An 11134-nucleotide genomic window follows, 5' to 3' on the forward strand; every position below is an offset into this window, starting at 1 on the left:
GGGAAAGAGCACTAGTGGCAACTGCACACTTTTAGGTGACAACTTAATATCCTGGTCAAGTAAGAGACAAAACATCATTGCAATGTCAACGGTAAAGGCTCAATACATTTCAGCAGCTCGTTGCAGTTCTCAACTGCTTTCGATAAAACATCAACTTAAAGACTAAAAAATCTAGAATCAAACATTCGCATCTATTGCGATAACACTTCTTCCATTTGTCTAACCAAAAATCTTATCTTACATTCTATAGCTAAACACATAGAAATCAAACACCACTTCATTAGGGATTTTGGGCAAAAATGGGTACTTTCGATGAAACATCAACTTAAAGACTAAAAAATCCTAGAATCAAACATGCACATCTATTGCGATAACACTTCTGCCATTTGTCTAACCAAAAATCTTATCTTACATTCTATAGCTAAACGCATAGAGATCAAACACCACTTCATTAGGGATTTTGTTCAAAAAGGGGTACTAAAGATTCAGTTTCTAGGCACTGAACATCAATGGACTGACATATTCACCAAACCACTATACTAGAAGATAAGTTTGACTTCATCAAGAAAAACCTAAACCTTACCTTCATACTTGACTGATGTTGTGATAACTTGGAGGTAGTTTAGTTTTACATTAGTTTTTATATTTCTTTTGTATTATATTATATTCATGTTATTCAAAAAAAAAATGACTAAAAACAAAAAATAACGTCTCACTTTCAAGTCTTTTTATCTTATGACAAAAGGGGAGAAATATATTTGACAAAGTGGAGAGAAAATGATACTTAGACTTAGGGGGAGCCCTAAGTTATGGGGAGTCAAAGAAATACAAAGAAAAATTGTAATAAAAAATACGAATTTTGTCATCATAATAAAAGGGGAGATTGTTGGAACCAAACTCATTTGATACTTAAAGCTTTTATGATAACAAGAGTATTTTATGAGAACAATATATTTGACTTCCAAAAGTATGAACTAAGATATGGTCAAGATTTGTAGAAGATTTGAACAATATTTGAAGATTTGAATAAGATTTGATCAAAATTTATCTCTAATAAAATATGAATAGAACCAATTTGAATAATTTACAAACACAATCTGAACAAAATACAATTAGGAATTAAACAATGACAAAATTGAAGCTCAAATTTTAACTATAAATAGATACTCAAGGCTGAAGAAGAAAATCATTGAAAAGCAGAAAAGAGTAGTCTTATAGTTCAATGAGAGAAACACTTGTTCGTGTTAGAAATATTTTCTGAGTATTCTTTTCTTAGAGTGTGAGAGTTATTATTATCATCAGCTTTTTAGAAGTAACTACTCAAGTTCCAATCTTTTGTATCCAACCCTATATTGTTTTAGTTCTTTCTTCAATCTGGAATTGTCAGGTTGTTAGGAGAAAACTTGGCTTGTAGGTTCAAAGTGGTTAGTTCCTCAAAAGTTTGTGGTTGTCGGGCAGTTTAGGAAGACTAGCTTGGAGGGTCAAGTGTTCAGTAATCCAAGGTATTTCAATTAGTGGATTAAAGATTTCAGAATAAGGGGACTGGATGTATCCAAGTTAGTGGTGAATAAGGATAAATCTACGTGCCAAATTATTTATGGTTCAATTGCTTGTTGCCTCTGAATTTGATTACTTCTACTCCAAATAAGTCACAAAAACCAAACTAATTTTTTATTTATTTATAAATTATCAAAAAATTGTCAACTTTGACAAACACAATTCAACTCATTTTCTCATGTTTGCACATTCAAGACTGCCTTTAGGATGATAGGGCTATCAATGAAATGAATTTGTCTCTTGGTTCTTAAAAATTTATTTTTAACATGTTAGATTTTCTATGATCATTTTAAGGTTGTCCATTTTGATTTTACTTTTTTAATAAATTGAATTTTAAATATCCCTACTTGATAAGATGAATTTACAACTTTGGGTATTTTGATGAGTATACTTTATTGAGAAATATCTATAGTAAATGCAGTTTCATTTTAGCATAAATGTCGTGAGGTTTGTAAAACAACTATGTGTGCCTTAGTATGTTTCTCTTCTAATTGATAGTGGTTGTTGTCTCCTCACTAAGTCTCTATGACTTACCTCTTCATTTTTTTTCTTTAGGTTCACATGCAGTTGAGTAGAAATATGTTAGTAGATTCAAGTTTCAATCACTTTTTTGATAGGTATCCTTGATCGGCGGCCCTTTGTTATGTCTCTCTTGAGTCGTGGTGTATTCTATAATTATTTTGAGTTTGGAAAGTCATTGTACAATGTATTAAACTTTTAGATTTGCTCTTTTGAAATATTGACTGGATTAAATATTTGAATAAGCTTTTTTTTTTATATATTTGAAAACATTGAAATTATCGAAGATACTCTATGAAAATTTCGATAATCTTTTATTATAAGTAACAATTATTTAGAACTATTTAATTGTTTAATTATTTAGAACAAAAGATGTGACATTTTTATCTAATCTTTTGTCTATTATTTTAGTCGATTTTTTTTTTGTATTAAAGATAACAGCTGAAAAGTAAATTAGTGGAGCGGTTACATTTTATGTATAAAAAATAATAAAATAAATTAATGAAGTTATAAATAAAAGAAAGTGTAAAAAATTATAAACTATAAGTTTAAACCTTATTTGAATTAGCGTCTCGTAATAAACTATAAGTTTGAGAAAAAAAAAATTTATTTATCAAATACATCTCATTTATTCTAACACGCTTATAAATTAATTTAATAAATTATAAATTAGTTTATTGAGGATACCAAACAGTGTCTTAGTCTATAAGCCGTTCACGGTCTTTTCTGATTAATTATGTATTACACATATTTAATTTGCAGTAAGATGATTCGCATAGGTTAATAAAATGGAATTCGCCCAAATTGAAATTTAATCGCACATATTGAATTTGTATTGCGATGCTGAAATAGATGAAATTCGCAGGTGTCGGCGCTGATGTGGATAAACAAAGCCCTACATAATGTTGATAATTATAGAATATTATTTAATTATATATTTGTGTAATTATAAATATAGTATAATTTACTAACATTTAACTATAAAAAAGCAACTTTATTAAAAAATTATACATAATATTACCTTTATCTTTAAATAGAAGTATTATTTGACCATTTTTACACTAAATTTTATATAGTGCAAGAGATTTATTTAATTTTTGACAGGAAGTACGGTAAATTTATTAACAATCTATATTAATTTCACAAAATTTTCCTTAAATAAACCTTTTGTTAAATAATGACACTAAAAAATACTAAATTAATTAAAAATCTTTTTTATCAAAAGAAAATTTAATACATGCATCTAATAATTTAATAAATTATATATTTAAGGGGAAAAAAATTACTTCAACCAAAATTAGAATTAAGCTGATAATAATAAAAATAAAAAATATATATTAAAAAAAGGTCATATATTATTAACCAATCAATCAAACTCACACTAGTATGGATGGTTTTGGATATTCCATAATCCATAGTTTCATACCATATTACCACCACATTACTTCTTACAACACGAAACGATAAGGATACCACAGTAATTTCAACCCGCAAAGAACAATCATTGCAGACACGCGTCACAGGACAAATGCCCAATCAAACAGCCTTCAGTACAACCACGGGTGATTTTATCAAAACAACACTGACCAAATAATAAACGCCACGTAATAATCCATGTGGCACAAAAATCCAAATCAGCAGCTATTACCAGTTATAAAACCCAAACAAACCCACTCACCTAATCCAAAACGCTCTTGTACGAAACAAACACTAACCAAAAACCAAAACCCATTTTTGAAAAAAAAAAACCTTTTTTCTTTTTTCAACCACCGCCGGAGAAATGAACATTCCGGCGAGTTTAACTTCATCGTCGATGAACAATGCTCGTCTCTCCGATCACCGTCGTCACGTCTTCCACGAAACTTCACAGCTTCAAATCATTACTTCCTTAGCTTAGAAGAATCTAACACACGTATATATACATAAATAGATATAATTTATTTTCTTCTTTTTTTTTCTCCTTTTTTTCTCTTTACCTTTGTGAAGAACATGCGAAACCTGTGAGTGAGTCATTGACTGGTTTTAGAGGAAGATGAATGTGTGTTGACTATAGCTTGTAATTTTGACTCGTTGAACAAAAGGTGAAATTGCTCCTAAAAAAGTAGCATAGAGAGAGAGAGAGAGAGAGAGATTGCATTTTTTTTGTTGTTGAAATTTTGTTATGGCTCCATTGAAGATCCAACCTATTGACATAGATTCAGAGAAAGTGAAGGAAGTTCTTCGAAACGAACCAGTATCGAAGTGGAGGTTGAGAAGGTTCTTCGCTTTTGAGAAACAGTTTCCGAAGAACAACAAAGATGGAGGTGGTGGTGGTGGAGGAATTGCTGAGTTGGAACCTAGCTCTGTTTGTTTAGCGAAAATGGTTCAGAGTTTCATGGAGGAGCAACCGCAACCTCAACCCCCGCCGTCTCGTAACCGCTGTAATTGCTTCAACGTTAATAGCTCCGACGAGGACGATTTCGATTTCTTCGGTACTACTGAATCAGTAATCGATTCCACTGACTCGCTCAAGGTAAAAATTAAATTAAATTCAGTATCAGAATTTCAAATTCAATTTTAATTCTATTGTTTTATTTTTAATTTTGTTTGTTGGTTTTTGTAGAGTTTGATTCCTTGTGTAAGTGTTGAAGAGAAGAATCTGTTAGCCGATGCGGCGAGGATTGTTGAAAAGAACGGTAAAATTTACAAAAGAAAAGACGATTTGATAAAGATCGTTGCTGAAGGTCTTTCATCTTTAGGTTACGATTCTTCAATTTGCAAATCTAAATGGGAGAAAACTTGTTCTTCACCAGCTGGTAATATAAACTTTCCTAATCCTCAAATCCGATTCGAAATTGACTCGTTCTTTGACTCAGTGACTCATTCACTCGTTTTTGTTTAGGTGAATATCAATTTATTGATGCGATTGTGGAAGGTGAAACGTTGATTATAGATATTGATTTTCGATCGGAGTTTGAGATCGCGCGATCTACGGGAAACTATAAAGCGATTCTTCAATCGCTACCGTACATCTTTGTCGGAAAACAGGACCGGCTGAAACAGATCGTATCCGTCGTATCGGAAGCGGCGAAGCAGAGTTTGAAGAAGAAAGGGATGCACGTTCCGCCGTGGAGGAAACGCGATTACATGCTTGCTAAGTGGATCTCTCCTTCCGCCGTTAGGTCAAAGCAGGTTACCGATGTGGCGAAGGAAACACCGTCGTCGGAGGCGGAGAGTGATTCCGGTGAATTGGAGTTGATTTTTGGTGAGGAGAAAGCGTCGGAGACAGTGAGTCCAGCGTGGCAGTTACCGGCGGTGAAACCGAAGAGTGTTGAAAGAGGGACGAAGGTTGTGACCGGATTAGCCTCTCTCCTCAAGGATAAACCATAGAACAAAAATTTTGTTCAGTGTTTTTTTATTATTATTTTCTTTTTTTGGATCATGGATTAAAAAATTAAAAATATAAAGAGAAAATTTCGGATAAGGCTTAAGGCTTTTTTCTTTAATTTTAATTTTTTTTGGAATATTTTTGTTTTTGCTTTCCTTGTTTTTTTGTTTACAAGGAAAAATCTCTGTAAGAAGCAACTTTTTCTTTTTTTTCCTTTTCTTTTGGCTTTTTGGACACGATTTGTAAGAAGGTACTACTATATTCGGTGTAATAAAAATAAAATAGCTCAAAATAAAAATAGTGCTATCATAATGATTATATCTAAAGTTTAATTTGAATCAAACTAGTTTGATGTGTGATAAGCGTCTTTAATTGCTTTAAAGATGTGGTCAGTACTCAGTAGGTTGATTTATGGCTATATATCTATTAAATACTTCTATTTTTTAAATAGTGAGAAATTCATATTGGTAAAGTTGTGTGAATTATATACGTGAAAATAATAAATGCTGTATTTATTAATATTTAAAAATATAAATTTATATTAAGAATTGTGTATTTTAATAAGTGTTCTGATCTAAATTGCATTTGAATTAAAATTTTAAATTAGATAATTAATTTTTAAATACAGTTTTTATTATATTTTATCTTGGAGTGTGAATTTTAGAAAACAAGGAAAAACACCTGAGGTTGCATGCATGGGTGAAAGATTCTTTTACTTCGATTTCCCAAATGTCAGTAGTACTCTGCGCCTGCTATGATCACATTGATGAGGATTTTTTATTTTTTATTTTTTATTTTTAATGATTTTGAACAGTAATTTCTCCTTTTGTTAATTTATTAGGGTTTATTATTAGCAGAGTTTATGAGGAGGTTTGGTTGTTTCATTTCATGATGATAGAGAAAGTGCAGAGGTGAGTTATAATTCCCACCTCACTCCAATTTTAATTAATCTTCGGCATTGAGAAGTTACTACAACTTACAATGTTGTGGTCGCTTGAAGGGAGACAAAGGAGGATGAAACTTTCCTTTCTTAAATTTTTCTCATCTTTTAATAAACCGCGGATTAATTGTTTAAACTAGTTGGAGTACTAGTTGCTTTTATTTTTCAATTTTGTACTGTATCATCCTTATTTGACAATTTCAATGGTATTAAAAAGTGTATAAATCGAATAGAATATTAAATTATCTTACCAATAATAAACTATTCAATTTCAAATATAAAAATAAATGAATTAATAAAAATAAATTTATTTTATTATAAATATTAATTTTTGTTAACTTTTTTTATATTTAAGATTAGATAAAGTAATTTATTTGAAATAAAATATATAAGTAAAAAAACAATTGAAAAATAATTGTATTTAATATTTTTTACTATCATTAATGTATTTGGTCTTTACTTAAGTTATATACATTTACTTTTTAAATATTTTTCTGTTTGTATTTTATTAAGGATGACGTATTGATTTATTTTTTATTAACATAAAGTGATAAAAATTGAATTGAAAATAATACAATTAATATTAATTAAATGTCTAACTAAAAACAATTATTTAAACAAATTTGTAACTCATGGTACAAGACAATGAATACTCTCGTAAATGAATTATAAATAAAATTAATTAATTACATCAATTAAAAAATATTGATAATAATAATAATAATAATTAATTTATACAATCTCAATAATAAAACGAAATATGTTGCCTAAATTACATTAAATAACTAATAAATTGAGTTGTTTAAAATATAAAATAAAGAAAAATTAAAAAAGTTAAGCAAATGCTAACATATACTTAAAGGAAATCAAATGTAAAAAATCTATTTTGGAATCTAAGTATTTAATCTTTAGAACTTTTATATATTATTTTTCTTAATAAGAACATTTTATGTTTACTAATTTAATATTTAAAGACATAATTTAACAAGATCCAATTATGTGTATAATGTCATGTCTATGTTAATATCTTTGAGATCAGAAAATATAAACAAAAAACAAAATGTATCTGATCTAATTTGAGATCAAATACATTTTAATTTTTATTTATATTTAACGAGTATTAAATTCAGAAAAAAAATCTAGAGGAATTTTTTTTTATCTAGATGATATTAAAGAAAATTTTACATAAAATTATTATGTTCTATATTTAAATTTACGACACAATATTTAATTTAATAAACTATTTTTAAGCCTCAAATTGATAGTTTTGATTTAGTTAATATTATTGATTTTTTTAATGTTAAATTTTTTAGTCTGCATATTATAAACTATACTCTCTAATTTTGGTACTAACTAAAAAATCAATTATAAATTAATTAATCATGTAAAAATATTTGATATTTATTTGTAAGTTGTTTACTATTGAATCTATGAAAAATTAATTTGATAATGTAAAAAAAAATTAAAGACTTGTAATTTTATTATTGCTAATTTAAAAAAAACTTTATTTTAGAATTTTGTTTCAAAATTTTAAATTTATCGGACCGTGTTGATATGTTAAATTTATCGGACTTTATTGATTTTTTTATTAAATAACTAACTTTTTTTTTAATTCTGAAGAAAAAAATATCATTTTAATAAATCAAATTATTTTGGCCATTTGGTTTGGACAGGTCTAATCAAAATGCAGGATGAATTTGTGGAGGATGGAAGAAAGCTCGTGGCATCTCGACTTTCGTGAACTTTGGGTAACTCGTGAAGAAACCTAATGAAATTTGATAAAGGAAAAAGAAAGTGAGATGGGGACAATAAATTATTATTGGTGTGATAAATGCATTTCTTTATTCTTATTTTATTTTACAAACTTTTTAACTACTGCAAAAGTAAAAGGAAAAAGTGAAAAAGCAAAAATCTCTACCCTCACCCTTTTTCTCACCAAACGAAGTCCCATAAAAGAACTCTGACAGAATATGCTTAATTTTATTTGTTTACTTCTGTCTTATCGTTTTGTGGTGTTACATTTTTTTATAATAATTAAGAAAAATTATATTGAGTTGCGTTAATTTCTTTTTAAATTATTTCACCCTGCCTTTTATAAACTTACATTTCTTATATTTACCAAAAAAATTACATCGAATATTTTATTTATCACACTTGTCAATTCTAATTATTTATTATGTTATACGATCAATATTTTTATTTTTATTTATAAATATATAATTATACATTTAATATTTATAATTTATAATTTTAAAAAAATATTATATTCATAATAGCACATATATAGGTGTGTCATGAACAAAAATGTTACATCAATTTTTTATATGTTAAATTCAGTTATATTTTATTAAAAATACAGAAAGTAAACATATTTTAAAAACTAGGAAAAAATGTGTCATTTAAAGAGATTTTATGAAAAAACAATTTAAATTTATTTAATAATTAATAATGATGTTGAAGATAATCAAACAATTTTGTTACATTTTTTATAATAATAATAATAATAAATAATGAAGATCGAGATAATGAAACAAATTTTTTTATTTAGGTTAACAAATCTCCTAAAGGCATTTGTTAGAAAATAAAAAAAAAATATATAAAAATTTACTTATTAACATTTTGGAGCATTCAATGTATAATTTTCAAAAATATATATATATATTTTTTTTTGAACAATTGTTTTTCGATATTTTTAGCTTTTTCTTTCTTTTATACAAAAGAAAATAATGAAAGAATTTTTAATGAGTTTGTAACAAGTAAAAAAAAACTCGATTCATATATATCATCAATGTAAAAAAATTTATAGTGTATGTCAATTATAACTAAATCGTTACAAATATTTAATTTTTATTATAACTACATCTAATTTCATATATATAAAGTATGATATATTTACAGTATTTTCTTTTACATTAACAATACATGATAATTAAATCATAAAAAAATTGCTTCATTAATTATAATTTGTCTATTTTATTATATTTAATTTTTACTTTGATAGATAAGAATTTTTAAAATTCTTAGACATTTATAAAAAAAAAAAGTTAGAGGTCGCAATTCTTTAACAAAATTAATTTAAAATTTAAATTTAATATAAATATAAACAATCACTCTCTAAATCAATTTTTATTATATTTTTTATTTAAGTAAGTTATTTACACACTTATTTAATTTTTTTATTTTTAAATTTTGTTCGTCATTTCTTTGTTTGGTTGTGAGATTATTTTATTTGTCATCTAAATATAATATTATGTAATTTTATGTCTTGTTGTGACATACATTTAATTCAAATTGACATATTAACTTTGATTCATTATAAATACAAAGACACGACACTTTAATTTTATTATTTTTATATGCATTTTGTCGTTTCTTACTATTAACTTGAATATTGTGAATTTTGTTCATAAATTAATCCTTTATAACTTTAGTCACTTTGATTTTGTCATCGATTGAAGTATTTGATTAATTTAAACAAATAAATATTATTTATTTGTTCCCAAAAAAACATAACAAATGACATGACACGGAAAATTGGATACCATATCCACCAAAGTTGTAGGGTACAAGTGTTCAGTTTTTTTATTTCATTTCTACCATTAATTAATTAAGTTGCAAATATCGATAAAAACTTTGATTTTTTTTTAGTTCTTTTTAGACTTTTTAAGTTATAAATGTGGTACATTTTGATCCTTTCGAACAATTTTTAGTAGAGTATAAAAAAAAATCTATTAACATGTTACATTTTAGTAATTAAGGGTTTGACTAAGCAATAATAAGAAGAATAAAAAATTAAAAAATGAATAAAGTAACTAACGTTTCTAATTTAAGGAACTAATGTAGAAAGAAAAAAGTTGAGGGAACAAAATAAATCTAAATATTATAAGGGTTCAAAATTAAAATAATTTTTTTAGAAAAGTCTAAATAAAATCTAAAAATATTTTAGTGTTCGTTCAACGTGATAAGTATTTAGAATTAAAACTACTACTATTATCCGTATTGGAAGATTGATCGTCATTGCGATAATCATCTTTTATAACTACTACTTTCAACTATAATTACTAAAATTAAATAAATTTTAATTTTATGATATTTGAATTATTTTAAAATAAAATAAAAACTCTTTATTTGTATTTTTTATAGTTATTTTTATGTTTTAATATTTTTTTATGTTTGATGGATTCATAATGAGATAAGATAAAAAGAGTGATTTAATTCAAGTAAAAGAAAAGTAAAACTCAATTAAGAATTAAAATTTAGAACTAGAAAATTGAAATTCAAAACTCAAAATGATTTTAATTTTTTTAAATTTTATAATGTTAACAAAAACCACTTTGAACGGGTCCTTTAAAAATCAAAAGTATAATTTAAATTAAATACCAATATGTATTTTTATTAATATATGAACTTCTTTTTCTTCTAATTTTTACTAAGATTATATTTATTAAAAAGTAAAACTTGAGAGATATTAAACTAATACAATTAAAAAAATATATAAAAAATATTTGTTAAATCATGTAGATTTTCTTACTTATATATAATACAGTATTGTTTGCCCATATTTTTTCCTTACAACAAAAATTACTTTGTAAAAATATTTTACTGACAATCAGAGGCGGAACCAAGATGGACAGTTTGGAGGGCCCTACGCAATTTTCTTAAAAACGTTTGATAAAAAATTACCCTGAAATAATTAAAAGCACAAAGAATAAACACATAATAAACCAAAAATAAATAGAACCTGCATAATA

General features: G+C 26.1%; 1 protein-coding gene across 1 annotated transcript; it reads left to right on the top strand.

Moving 5' to 3' along the window:
- Nucleotides 1-3761: 3761 nt before the first annotated feature.
- Nucleotides 3762-5761, top strand: LOC101505674 (uncharacterized). The gene is made up of 3 exons (XM_004497952.4): nt 3762-4588; nt 4679-4871; nt 4958-5761. The coding sequence occupies exons 1-3, from the start codon at nt 4238-4240 to the stop codon at nt 5443-5445; spliced, it is 1032 nt and encodes a 343-aa protein (XP_004498009.1). The 5' UTR covers nt 3762-4237; the 3' UTR covers nt 5446-5761.
- The last annotated feature ends 5373 nt before the right edge of the window (nt 5762-11134 follow it).

The sequence above is a fragment of the Cicer arietinum genome, chromosome 4 (assembly GCF_000331145.2).
Source record: "Cicer arietinum cultivar CDC Frontier isolate Library 1 chromosome 4, Cicar.CDCFrontier_v2.0, whole genome shotgun sequence".
In the NCBI taxonomy this organism is placed as follows: Eukaryota; Viridiplantae; Streptophyta; class Magnoliopsida; order Fabales; family Fabaceae; genus Cicer; species Cicer arietinum.